Source organism: Dipodomys merriami, unplaced genomic scaffold, assembly GCF_024711535.1.
Source record: "Dipodomys merriami isolate MVZ:Mamm:240054 unplaced genomic scaffold, mDipMer1.0.p SCAF_112, whole genome shotgun sequence".
Taxonomy (NCBI): domain Eukaryota; kingdom Metazoa; phylum Chordata; class Mammalia; order Rodentia; family Heteromyidae; genus Dipodomys; species Dipodomys merriami.
The window spans coordinates 4,109,776-4,124,872 of record NW_027202405.1 but is presented as its reverse complement, the minus strand read 5'-3'; the positions used below and the strand labels follow the sequence as shown (position 1 = coordinate 4,124,872).

The following is a 15,097-nucleotide window of genomic DNA, read 5'->3' as shown; positions in this document are numbered from 1 at the left end:
TATTAAGATTTTGACATGTGAACTTTAGGAGAATAAATCCTTTAGTTAATGAATGGCCATAATATGAATTTTTAAGAAGACAACTAGACAACTAGAATGCACTATGTAGAAACCATATCTTGAGAGAAATAGAGGAAGCAACCAAATACATTTGGAGAAGAAAATTACATAAATGAGATATATCAGATGTCTTCAAGTGTTCAAAATAAGAGACCTTCCAATGTTATTTACAACCCCTTTGCAAAAGTTATTGCTAATATGGAAACAAGAACTATCATAGAAATCTGTCACCCTACTGTTTATTTCCTGACACTGATATATGGACCACCATCTCGTAGCATCATAAAGTTATTATAACATATGTCACAAAGTTTAATAAGCACTATAAATATTTCTGTGTTTTAAGTTAGGTTGCTTGAATAACAGACTGCGAAACCAAGAGATACTTACAGAACTCTCATCAAGGTGTGCTGTCAGGAAAAAAAAATCTCATGAGAAACTGAAGTGAGACAGGAGGAAACATTCATATGCAATGCAGTCACCACAAGGTCATAGTTGATTCCACAAGATGATCTGGACATGCGGTGGCCATTTTGGTTTGTTTAGAATGGAGTCAAAGAGACACTAAATTTCTACCTCTTCATTGGCCTGGTCACTTATGCTTATATATGCTCCCTAGAGGCAAAACCCACTGGCAAAGTAGTCATCATTAACAATGGCAATCCTGGTGAGGAACTTGGCTTAGTAAGTCAATAGCTAAAGCAACTAGCCCTTGGGAGAACAGTTATCACGTACACACAAAAAAAGGCTTTGGCTGGCACACAATACCGTCCATCACAGTTCACCTCCTTGCTCTGCTTGTCTCCCCTGGTTTCAAGATCATCCAACCAACAACCACTTCCAAAATAAACCACAGGTTTATTTCACTGTGGAAATTTAAGAACAGAAAAGGCGCATCATACATCTCAGTTCTCACTCCAACTACGAGTCTTAAAGCATTACCTTCTTATTTTGATTTTTTCCCCCAGCCCAGGGAAATGAACCCAACCAATGGACCTACTTTTTAGTCTAATCTCATCTAGAATCCCCACTCACTTATTTTGTTGCTCTCACTCAAAGGATGAGGGAGAATATAAGTATGACGCTTCAGGGCGGGGAAGGTGACTCCGTGGTAGAGTGCTTGCTTCGTATGCATGAGGCCCTGGGTTCTATTCCTCAACATCACATAAACAGGAAAAGCTGGAAGTGGTGCTGTGGCTCAAGTGGTAGAGCGCTCACCTTGAGCTGAAGAGCTCAGGGACAGCGCCCAGGCCTAGAGTTCAAGCCCCATGACTAAAAAAAAAAAAAAAAAAAAGGAATGATGCTTCAAGCTGCCAGATATTAATATCAGCTTGATCCTGGTGTCCAACAGCCCTTTAAATGGCTGAATAACTTCCTTACTCAGGTGCTCAGTTATCCAAGCACATGGCTGGGGGTCCCTTCTGAGCAAATTGCAAGGATTCATTCCTATAACCCTAGCTGTTAAGGAGTCTGAGGTCAGGAGGACTGTGACTCAAAACCAACCCAAACAAAATGTTTGTTGAGACTCCATCTCAGCTAATATAGTTATTAGTTTAGGGACACATACGTACCAATCATTCCAGATACACACAAATCTGAGATTGGGTGGATTAGTAATTCCAAGTCATCCTGGGAAAAGAATTTTTAAACTATATTTCAGCAGAAAAAGCTGGCCATCTTAGCACACACCTGTCATCACAACTACTGCAGAAAGCATAAATAGGAGGATCATGGTCCAAACTGTCCAGAGCAAAAAGCAGAGCTCTAATTCAAAAAGAACCGGAGTAAAAGGGCTGCCCGTAGAACACCTACCTGGCGATTGTAAATCCCTCTGTTCCAACCTCAGAATGACCAAAAAGAAGACAAACTCCTGAAATGTGGACTATAACATTGTAGGGTTCTCCATCTTGGGGATGTACATGTTTTAGTTAATAGATTTTAAGTTCATTTGTGTTGGACAACGTAGAGCAAGAAACGCTTTTAGTTAATAGATTTTAAGTTCCTTTGTGTTGGACAACTTAGAGCAAGAAACTGGATGAGACTAACTTTTGCTGAGAAAACTGCTCTAATCCTTTTAATTTCTTTTTTTCCTTTTCTTCCTTTTTCTTTTGCCTGTCCTGGGGCTTGAACTCAAGGCCTGAGCTTCTTTTACTCAAAGCTAGCACTCTATCACTTGAACCACAGCATCACTAACAGCTTTTTCTGTTTATGTGGTACTGAGGAATCAAACCCAGAGTTTCATGCATGATAGGCAAGCACTCTACCACTAAGCTACATTCCCAGTCCTTAATTTCTTTTTGACTGAATGCGTTTAAAGTAATACTTTATATCCTCCCACTTATCTTTCTCAATGAAACACAGTTTAAAATAATGACCATAGGTCCCTCAGTGTTAGTACTGTAAGCCTACTGGACCATTTCTTAGAGTGATTTTACTCAGCATACTTCAGATGTTTAAAAGCTACCATCTCCACTTTCATTGCTCAAGAATTTTTTTACCATGTAAATTATCACATAACCTTTTGTGGTTACTCTTCCTCTTCCAAAAGGCTGAAATGTTGAACACTTTATTCCATTGTTTTTTATAATTTCTTAACATAATCCCATCTTATTCCCTATCAAGTTTTTTTTTGGGGGGGGGGAGCTGGATGCTGACCTCGAGCTTCCTTTGCTACAGCCTGAGCCATAGGGCCATTTCTGGCTTTTCTAAGTAGTTAATTTGAGTTAAGGGTCTCAAAGACTTTCCTGTCCAGGAATGGCTTCAATCTCAGCCTGTGGAGTAGCTAGGAATGCAAGCAAGAGCCACCGGAGCCTGGTTTATTCCCTAGCAGGTTTTAAGAATCACATCTCTAAAATATGCCTTTAGTCCACACAAAAACAGTGTATGATCCTTCTTTTCAGCAGCTGCTGAGCTACAGAACAACACTGAGTCTTGTTCTTTCCACAAAGAACCCACCTTCTAGATGTAAAATATGAGGAGAGAGATGCAGGCATAGCTCCTTGAATGTCTTCATGTGGTTTTAGCAGACAATATTTGTGATAGTCCCATCTTATATTCCAGGGAAAAACAAATAAGTTCCATGTGTTTTAAGTAACAAATTACTACTATAATCATCTTTAATCATTGTCTTACTATCTGCAGGAGGCAAGGATTATAAATTTGTTAAGGAATAGTTCTGGGTCTGGGAGGTGGCTCAGTGGTAGAGCGCTTGCCTTGCATGCATGAGGCCCTGGGTTCGATTCCTCAGCACCACATAAGCAGAAAAAAGAAAAGAGCAATGCTTATGCTTTTTCAGAAAGGTGCATTATTTATGGAATATGAAATAATAGGGAATATTTCACATCAACCTTCAATTGATGAGTTTTATATGAACTTTAACTAGTTGATTATATTGGAAAATAATTGGATTTCTATTTTCAAGGTCAGTATTTTTGTTACATAAGTGTACTTACAATAGCTTCTTGAGCACAGGGAAGGGTAGAAGTAAGTTCACCCTTCTCTGCCTAGGTATTATGCCCATCTTTCACATATGATATATTGTTTAATTTTCATAGTAAAACCACATGGAAGGCAATAACTTCAATGTTTATATGTGACTAAAAAGACTGATGTAGCTAAGCATTCAATTTCCAAACCTGGATGTTATGGAATCAAAGTCAAGTCCAGAATTGATTGATTATTAAGGCTGGTCTATTCTAGAAGTTATTAGAAAGTGTAATTTTTATTAAATATAGCCTTATAATTGTTTCATGAAAAAAACAAGTAAGTAAAACATGATATTTCTAGAGGTTGTCTTGGGCATAACACATAAATCACAGTACATAACTTCTCCTCCTGTTCTCAGTGCACAATGTTCTATGTTTGAAAAATTAAGTAATAAATAACACTATGGCAATTCTCCAGGTGGAAGGAATAAGGGTGTTAATTGTATTTTCAATTTCAATATGTAAGTTTCTAGTAACAAATATGACAATACCAATGACAGGAATGAAGTTTTAAAAAAATGTCTAATTAGGAAAACTATGACTACTTGAAACTAGCCATGACTCAAATGCTTCACCTGTGAGATTCAGGGATAATGAAGAAAACCACTATATTTGCTGTGACCTCGGCCTCTTTTAAGAGTTAGGGATATTGATTTTAAAACCAATGATAGCAAGAGGAAAAACAAAACAAAGCAAAACAAAAACAGACTCACAACACAGAACAGCACAACCAACTGAAATTCATGGGAGCTGTCCTCGGTGCTGCTCAAGTTAGCCTAAAACTTTGATGGTTTCCATGAAGCAGTGGAGTCACTTTAACTCTTGTTTAACATCCTTTGTAGTTCTCCATATTCATGAAACTCTAACACAGCATAGCTCTCTTTTGTTTTCAGGTGAATGTGTTTATTTCCCTTTCACAATTAAATTACCTCCCAAAGTTTAGCAATATAGAAGTATTCTACTATGGTGAGATATCTGCCCCTAAGTCACTACCAAATGTACTATAAAAATCTATCGATGTCCAAATGAGGCAGAAGGAGACATGATGCAATAGCCAAAGGCATCATTCTCATGTTATCTTTTGAAACCAGGTAATAATGTTTTGCATCTGCCTGAAACCCTATTTAGTTATAAATAAATGTTTTCATAAACCTTACAGTCTTACATCAGGTATGCCCATACCAAGTTACCAAAAATCATGAGTGTGTCTCTTGGAATTGTGAACTTGTGAATAAGTATATTCAATAGTTCCCCCTAGGAAAAAATTAATTCTAAGGATTTATATCAGGGGAACTCATCATAACACATCATCCTCACCACCACCACCACTGTGCTATCACTATCATCATCCACATCATCATCATCATCATCATCATCATCATCATCATCATCATCATCATCATCATCATCATCATCATCATCATCATCATCCAGCTATTTCCATGTAGAAGAAAACAGTATTCTATCCCCCATTATAATGTAAAAAATATGGCTTTGGCCTTCATCCCTATCATTTTGTGATCAAAATTAACTAAAGATTGATTTTAAGGCATTAAGGCACTTCAAGTCAATGTGTAGCAGTTTTTTACTTTTCTCCACAAGTTTCAAAGACACAGAAGAGTATACTTAAAATAAAATTTCAGCAATTACAGAAAGTCAGATCTGAATAATAACATTAGTATATCATGTATTAACAAAATTATGAAACATGAAATCTATGTGTAACTTTAATTTCTGTTCCTAAGAATACGTGGTAGTTAATACTTTTGGCTATTCCTCCCACTAAGAATAACTAAAAATCTGAATATTACATATGAAACAAGCTACTTAGAAGCCTTATTACCCAAGGACTGGCATGATGCTAAGCTCCCAGACTTAAGAGTCTATACATAAAAGTTCAACCAAACGTATTCTCCCTTGTCAAAGACTAGCAAAGTGTATGTTTCTAAAGCATTCAAAATTTTAGGTAATATCTTCTCTAGTCTAACCAGTGATACAGGGGAAATGTGGTCTGACCTTCCCACATACCCCGCAAAACTTGAAAGAAGAATCTAAAGTTGTGCCCTCATTGAATTATAATGATGTATGTATACTCCTCTCTTAGCAGGGTGATGTCAGTAAAGGCTAAGAAGGTAAGGCTTTCTTGTTGTGTCAAGTTCATATTCTTTTAGGGATATTATACAATCATTTTGTAAGTTGTTACTATAAAAGAAGAGTTTATATAAATCTTTTTATTTCTGCAATTTTCATGAGATCTTTTAAAAGTTTATTGAAAGTACATGCAATCAGGAAGCAAAATCATGATCAAAGCTTTGGGTTCTAGAGGATCTAGTACTACAGTATGAAAAGCAGGGCTATAGCAATACAGGAGTAATACAAATGGAGAAGAAAAAATACTTCCTTTACTTATTGAAGATTTCATTTAGTATATGTATTGAGCACATGAACGCTATATTCCCAGATGTATGCTTGTAACTATTGACATTAAGTAAAGTCCTAAAATGTTTACAGAAAATTGCAGGTGCCTACAAAATAACAAGAATTTGCTTGAAGCCCCAAGATTCTGTTTTAAAAAATGCCTAACAACTACAAAATAATCATTTTAAAGTACTAAAGGAAATTTATTTGGTATCTCTCTATTTAGCAAAGTTCAAACAAATATGGAAGCAGAATCAACACAATCTATAATTTTACCTTCCCTATACTCTTTCAGATTTAAAAGAAACAACAGAAATGTAACAACAAAAGAATCCCATATGTGAAGCCTCTAAAATCTATGAAAGTGTTATTCTAACACAAAGGTAAAATAATTAAAAAAATATGGTGACAGCTCTAAATGTATCTAATAAATAAGAGGAAATAGACCATAACATAAAGAGAGTTACTAGGATACCTCCACAAGGAAAATGAATTCCTTGAAGTACACAGCATAATCACAAAACTAGGCAAAAATAATGTAATTCCTTTATTGATTTATTCATTTTTACATTGGTTAAAATATAGTGATTTCTGCATGTTTTTATCATATAGAAAAATGGTTAAAGAAAAACTTTTTTAAGCAATTGATAAACACTGGCAATTAAGTGCATCCTTCAGATCCTACACTTTTAATCTTGACAGTTATTCTATTATCTCTGCCCATGCAATAATACTTGATCATCAAACTATTTTGTACAATTGTGTTATGAACAATAACAAAACTATTTGTGCACTGAACAATGGTATTTTAATCAACCATTATATAACACTTTAGGATTGAAAATGTACTCTGAGGCTCACTCCAGTATGAAAATTTTTCACAAAATATTTCTTAGAATATTATTCCAATGTTGTGACCCAAGAATATGTTGTAGAACTTATTAATCATTTGTGGATGTTTTTCAAGTTAGGGTACCTTATTTTCTCTTGCTTTCATTTTTATGAAAATTAAATTCTCAAGTCAAATTACTCTTAAAATCAAGGCAAAGCAGCAGCAATCTCTCTATAGTTAGTATAACAGTTAATGTGTCATCTTGAGTGTCCTGATATTTTACTAAACATTCTTTTTGGTGACTGGGAGGATGTCTCTGGAAAAGATTAAGAGTAGAATTAATAGGCAGTAAAGCAACCCCCGATTCTCTTTCTCTCTCCTTCTCTGTCTCTTATTCTCTATTTCTTTGCTTTCTCTCCATCTCTCTTCCCCTGAGCTGTTAACACTGGGTCTTTTCCTTCCTTCAAATCTGAATTTAAACCATAACTTACCATAGGCTCTTCTGTTTCTCATTAATATCTATCTAATATCTACATATGCACGCATGGACACACAGGCCTATAATTTTTTTGAGATCTCACTTTGTATCTGGGCTGGACTTGGACTTTGATCTTCCTACTGCCTCCTGAGTACTAGGATTACAAGTATTTAATAACACAGCAAGCTAGCCTATCCACATATTAGCATTCTAATTGATTGAAAGCTTTCAAAATGCTGGTCAGTTGAGATGATAGAAACATATAAGTATTACTTATTCATTAAATGGCCTAGGAATAAAGTCTAAGTAGGCATTACTATTATGGTTTCTCCAGTTACAGAGGTGAGAAAACCAGGCCCAAAGTATAAAGCTCCTCATAATACTTATAATGAAAGATAAATAGTATTTTAATTTCCAGAACAATATTGAGAAAATAATAGATGAGACCATTGAATCCCTTTCCTCTAAGACTCTAGCAATATGAAGACTACTTGAATTTTGCATTACAAACAAAAACAAAAACAAAAAAAATGTTAAATGCTATTTCCAGAGGTTTGAATTAAAGATTCATGAGAAGACACTTAGGAAGGGAAATGACTATCACACACCAATTTTATTAATATCTATGACCAAAACTGACAGCTCTTAAGTCTTAAACTAAAATTTTAAACCAAGTGTTTAAACTAAAATTTAAATGCATGTTCACAGTTTTCAGTGTTTATTTGAAATCTGATAAAATAGCATCCTCTGGGGAAGGTGTATCTATCAAGATGCATTCATATTAGTATTGAATAAAAAGGAAGATATATTTACACCTAGACACCTCTCTGTTCTCTAGTTCAGGATATATCTAAACAAAGCCAATAAAATTAATACAGAATAGCTCATATGGCCCAGCTTCCTATTATAGATCATTGTTTTCTACCCATGCATCACTATCCAAAACAAAAAAGTGCTATTCACTTCTTTCCTTTTGTGCTTTTAATTATTTTGTTATCTTAGGTCAAATGGTAGCAATATTCTTGTCAGTAGCAAAAATACGTAAAAGTATTACATGTTTTTGATAACTACTAAATGTCTTTAATTTAGTAAATATGTATGAAATCACTTAGAGCATACATTTCTTAATGATTTTAAGTTTAACACCTACTTCAGCAACTGGGCAGTTTCAACACATTTCCTGCAAATTGAAGAAAACAGATAACACTTTTAAGGAAAGAAAAAAAATGCAATCATTACATACAGAGCTGACCTAGCTGATTACAAAAACCTGCACAAGCCTTTACCAGCTTGCTAAGCTGAATATTATAATATTTTTTGCCTACATAGTGTCAGTTTTTTTTTAAGAAAGACAATGTTCTACTTTTGAGAACTACTAAACCCCTCAGTCAAACCACTTTCACACCATAAAATAATGCAGCTTTAGGTTTTCATTCATTTTGTTTTAGGTTAAGGAACAACTGACAGAATACACACTTAGCTCAAACACATACGCATGTGATGAGCAAAATGTCACTTTCTTTACACACTGCTCTTGTCACTGTTTCTCAACACAGCTCTCTCTGTGCATATAAAATGCGGAAATAGATATTTCCATCTCTAGGCTGTGTGAGTGAACACAGATCATGAATTTGTTGTGCTCATTTTCAAAATAGATATCAAGTCAAGACCTTTACCCATGATGCCTTAAGTTTAAAAGGTAGCTTGTAAGCAAGAGGTTTCTGCTCTTCCATAAACCATTCTAAGCCTGAAAATAATTGTCAGATTAACAACGATAGCTAGATAGCTAGATAGCTAGATAGCTAGATAGCTAGATAGATAGATAGATAGATAGATAGATAGATAGATAGATAGATAGATAGATAGATAGATAGATAGATAGATAGACAGATAGATAGATAGATAGATAGATAGAGATGTATAAAGATCTATCTATATATCTTTAAAAACAGCCTCCAAGCACACACTTCTTTAGTTTTATTATGAATCTCTAATTTAGTCATATCTCACTAAGTTTCTTTTTATACTCTTCCATAACCACCTTATATGCTCACAAACACATGTACAATTACAGAGCTGCTAGAAATCACAAGTCAGATTTGGAAAACTGAATAAGCTAAGGCTAGACTGAAGGTAATTCAGCTACTTACTTACTAGCCTTAAACAGTGATGATACAAGCCATTACCATGTCCTCTGTTTTGGCAAGATTCCCAAACTAGAACTGGCCTTTCAAAGAGTCAGAGCCAGAATTTGTGGCTGCAGCACTTTTTTTTTTCCATCCACATGAATGCCCCAAGCTCTCAGAACCAGCAGATTGTAATGCTGTTGGTAACACTGGGCCCTTGAGTCAAATGAAAGGGCCAGGGAATTGATTACATATTCTTTATTCTTTCGCAAGTCTTACTTAGTAAGGGCTCTTAGAATATCTGGCATGATGTTAGGCACTTCACAATGGCCCTACATCTGAGTTTTATGTAGCAATTCAAAGATCTATTCAACCCCTTGTCACAGCCAAAGCCTTCGCTAGCAAGCCGTGTCTTGGCAGGATTACACTGCTGAGCAGATGGAGTTAGGGGATGCCTGTGAAACTGAAAGCAAAAGCACAAATACCCATCAGGACCACACTAAGACAAAGAACAGCAACAAACAACCCAGGTAAAACTGGCATAAACTTTCAAAATTTACAAATTGGGAGATTCTACCTTCTGAAAAATGTAGTTTCCATATTTCAAGAAGTTTCCAAGATATTTTACAAGAAAACAATAGAAAAAATACAGCAAAGAAACCAAAATTATCAAAAGTATACAACTTAACCCCCAAAAATTTACAGTCTCAACTGTGTTTCAGGTATTTCCGAACACTCATGCTTCCCGGGCAGACATCTTACAGTTGACAAGTCACATTCAGTTAATCTTATATTGATTTTGTAAGAAGCTTCCTGTTTCTATGACGACCCTCATCAATTAACTTCTTGTAAGTATAAAGACAATTTTCTCCTTCTCCAATGAAGTTGAAGTATTTTCTTTTTACAACAAAGCATCTGATATTACTTTTTACCCATCAATAAATATGTTAAGTTTGTTAAAATAGCTGGTACCTTTCATGTTTTGAAAATATTTGTAGATTCTGCACTGAGGAGGCATAGAATTGCCTTGGATCAAAAGTAACAGTAGATTATCAGTTCATACTTGTGTTTACATAGATCTTTTCAGCTACCTGCAAAAAAAAAATCTTCTCTTTGACCCCAGAGAACTAGGAAGCAGGGTACCAAAGAGGCTGCTCACAATAGGGGGACCTTTGCTGTCAACAGTGTACAGCCACAGGCCAGCTACCATGATTTTTTAGTTTAATATGCACTGCTCATCCAAATAGGGAAATGACCTTTATGAGGATTGAGAGATAAATGGAGCTTAGCCATCTTTCCTTAGGGACAGACCAGGAATCAACCAAAACAACATTCATGAAATACGCTGGTCTTTGGAGTCAGACAACCCAGACTCAAACCTTACCATGTACTGGGAAAACTTGGCTAAGTATCTTAAACTCTGAAATTGATATAGTTAATGGTAGTTTTGGAATTCACTAGGTCCAACTTTTCCTCCCTTGAACAAGTCCATTATTTTATCAAAAGATTTTTTTTTCCAAAACGGGAGAGTAGTCATTACACCATCCTGTCCTGAACTTTCTTTCCTATGCCTGAAGACCACAGCCAGAGTGTGCAACAAGCAATCTTCCATCTCATACACTGAGATCTGAGGCTGGCCTCCCAGACTCATCTCTGTTTATTTCCTTGGATTCATTCTTCATGGTAGCCATGACAAAGCAGACTCATGATGTGTTCCCAACCTCCTATAGTCCTGTATTTGCCCAAAGTATTCCCCAAATCCCCATGTCTGAAGCCTCTTCCTGCACTTGTTCCCGCAGCAAGCAAACTTTGATTCAGTTCTCAAAGCCCACGACATCTTTACCACCACCACCTTTCCAGCTAGGTCTGGAGCTTCTTTCAAAAAAAACTAATATTAAATGTTAGCAAAGAAGCAATCTCCTTTTATCTCTAGTTTCCAAAGTGACAGCATATTTTCTTCAGAATCCAGTGTGTAAATATCTAGACTTTATTTAACCATAGAGATGTGATAGGAAATAAATACAATGGACAAATCTAGAATACGAGCATTCAGACTCCCAAAGTCAATCAACTATAATTCATCACATAGTAGGTGGTCACCCATTATAAAGAAACAATGTACATCTAGACAAATATGCCTTATGAAAAATTGCGGCAAATAAGCTACATAGATTATATACATATTTACCCTCTCTCAATCCTTAGTAATTGTCTCTGGAGTTAATAAAAAAAATGTTTAAGACAGGAGTGAGGTTGATTCACCAAGAGCAAGTCAGAACTCTTGAATCAAATAAAGCCTATGTGGAAAAGAAAGATCTGTGAATCTTAGTCCACAGGCAAAACTCAAACTGCATTTGATTTGTCTGAGATGTTCTTTCATCAGGAGGAGTGACTCACTATTAGAGGGTCAGCAGTCCTCAATTTTAACTTGGTTAGAAATTACTCTGGAGTGGAGAACTGGATTATTCATTGTTAAAAATACCTGACACAGTAATTTAATTTGTTTTATAATAAAATATTCAAGTGGGGCTGGGAAGGTGGCTCAGTGGTAGAGTGCTTGCCTTGCATGCATGAGACCCTGGGTTTGATTCCTCAGCACCACATAAGCAGAAAAAGCCAGAAGTGTCACTGTAGTTCAAGTGGTAGAGCACTAGCCTTGAGCAGAAGAGCTAAGGGACAGCGCCCAGGCCCAGAGTTCAGGCCCCATGAACAATACTATCACTCAGGTAAACTTGCAAATCTTTCTAGGAACTCAAAATCAATCCCTTAAGCATTAAAAACAAAGTAGCATGTAGTATAGAGAAAGCAGAAGCACATTCTAAAAGTTATACAAGAACTTCACCGTAGCAGGAATATGACATGACACATAATACTTTTTTTATTCTTTGTAATATTCCCAAGCAGTTAGTTATCATTCCCTAGAAAATGCACTATATATGAATTCTATGTGACAAAATGAAACACCCCAATTAAGTGTGAAGAAACAAGTCAATAATTCAAAACAGTGACTTTTATACCCTAGAGAGCAAAAAAGAAAAACATATTGATTAGCGTTAGGCAATGTGAATATATTACTGATCCATACATACCAAGTTTACTAGGTTAAATGGAGTAATGAAACAAATATTTAGTCAATAAATATAGAAATAAGAAGACAAAAACAAATAGCTCATAATGCAAATCTAAAAAAATGTTTCATGTGTCATGTCCACATAAAAGTCAGCTTTATACAAATCTTTGTTGATGTAGTGTTTTAGAATTTGTGCTCAAAACTATAATTTCTTGTATTTTGTTATTCTATGGGACATTCTGTATTATGACACATACAGTAGAAATCTAAAAATAGCAATCCATGTATTCTTACCTGTAAGCCTTCAATGGCTAGTCGCAACATGCTGGGTGTAAGTTTAGAGGCTTGCTTGAAGGTGAAGTTACTCCAGTCTATGATCAAAACAAACCCATTTACTTGAAGCTCGGGATCTTCAATCATAGCTTCTAAAGAAAGTAAGATGGCACGCAAAATATCCACCAATGTGTACCTAACAGCAACAGAGAAGTTCTGAATTAAACTTGAAAACTACTTTTGTAGAAACCATACAAAAGTTTCCATTTCTTTTTTAGCACATTGATTACCTTTAAAATATTTCAGAAATAATGAAGAAAAGATACCTGTGTGAAAAACTGTTTTAAAGACGTTTACCTTGTTAGAGTTCTTGATTTTTGCTGTTCTAACTGGAGTGACAGAAAGGAACCTTACTTCATTGTTGGTGGGAATGTAAACTTGTTCAACCACTTTGGAAAGCAGTATGGAGGTTCCTCAAAAGACTTCACATAGATCTCCCCTATGATCCAGCAATCCCACTTTTGGGCATTTACCCAAATGTTTACAAACAAGACCACACTAAAGCTACCAGCACAACTATGTTTATTGCAGCATTATTTACCATAGCTAAGATATGGAACCAACCCAGATGCCCCTCAGTAGATGAATGGATCAAGAAAATGTGGTATATATACACAATGGAATTCTATGCCTCCATCAGAAAGAATGACATTTCCCCATTTGTTAGGAAATGGAAAGGTTTGGAAAAAATTATATTAAGTGAAGTAAGCCAGGCCCAAAGAAGCATAGGTCCCATGGTTTCCCTTATTTGCAATATCTAGTATAGGTATGAGTCAAGCGGAAAAGGTCAGATAATGTGATGTTAGGAAAATGAACCCTTAAATATGTATTTTAATTTTTTCGTTTCTTTCATGCATGTGTTTCTAACGCATTTATAAGATTATTTCTTTGTTGCTATGTATGTCCCTCCCCCACAGTGTAACCCCTGCTTTCACTATATTTGATGTCAGTATAACATGTGGAGGAGATGGGGACAAACAAGTCGTTTAAGGAGTCAGGTGGACCTGTTGCAACAATGAGAAGTACAAAATGTCATGTCAAAACCAACTTTACAATGTCGGTGTGGGGGGGGAGGGGGGTATAATTGGGTGGGGGGAGGGGGGAGGCTGGGAGGGGAGGTGAAGGGTAAACAAAGGAGGAGGCTGCAATGCTTGGTAAGAAATGTATGCATTATCCTGCCCATGTAATTGTAGCCCCTCTGTACAGTATGTTCTCAAATAAAATAAAATTAAATTAAAAAAAAAAGACGTTTACCTTATGTGGACTCTGGGACATATTAGAATTTAATATCTTAGAATTTTAATTTCTTAATATCTTTCACTCCAATTAATAGCAAGGCTTTCAAAAGTACATTTTGTTTCAAATTTTATAATCATTTAATTTTCTCTTAGGACATCCTGTGATTTTTCAAAAATCTCACTTCAACTACCCTCAAAAGTTGGCATTGCACTTTTAAGTGATTTAAGAATGCCTTCAGTAAAACTGATACTATGCTTCTTGATTCTGTTGTCTTTCTATGTCTAAGAGGATTAAATCTGTACATTCAAGCCAGGGAGAATTCAAAATATTTTATTTTTTATTTTATTTTTTACTTTTTTTAAATTGTGAAAATACGGTACAGAGGGGTTACAATTACATGAGCAAGGTAATGAGTACATTTCTTATCAAGCATTGTGGCCTCCTCCTCTACCCCTCCCCACATACCCCCTCCCCCTGCACAAAGTTGTAAAGTTCGTTTTTCGACATAACATCTTGTACATCTCATTGTTGCAATGGGTCCACCTGTATCCCTATTTAAACAATTGGTTTTTTTCCCTTCCCCTCCCCAAATTATACCAACATCAAATACAGTAAAAATAGGAGTATTTTAAAATGCACATATATGTACAGAATGTATACTATTTAACAAAAGCAGTACAAAAACATTGCATTTTTACTATATTATGCATTATGACTAATCAAGAGATATTTAAGTAGAGAATATTTAAAGTATATAGGAGTATGCAAATAGTATGCAAATTGTTTGCCATTTTATATAAGGAACTTAAGCATCTAAGACAACTATGTTGGAAATTTTTGAGAATGAGGTTTGAAGGAGTCTTAAGAGTGAACAAGAACGTAGACCAAAATCAAATGACGTTTATGTAGTTTGTATCAATAAGATGAAAGAAGACAAGTTAGAGGTATAGAATGAGTGAAATATAAATGTAACCAAAGGGGGGAAGTCATAAAACTTTACCTATCTATTGTAGTACAATCCCTCCAAAATTAGAGATTGGATACTTTTCTTTTACT

The 15,097-nt window shown here is 35.4% G+C and overlaps 1 protein-coding gene across 1 annotated transcript in view; it reads right to left on the bottom strand.

Annotated features, from left to right (window-relative positions):
- The window catches only part of Clvs2 (clavesin 2), a 59,919-nt gene that overhangs the window by 28,887 nt on the left and 15,935 nt on the right, over positions 1–15,097 (bottom strand). Inside the window, exon 3 of the mRNA XM_070015361.1 lies at positions 12,764–12,938. Coding sequence (XP_069871462.1) covers positions 12,764–12,938 — 175 coding nt within the window. The remainder of the gene's footprint in view (positions 1–12,763; positions 12,939–15,097) is intronic.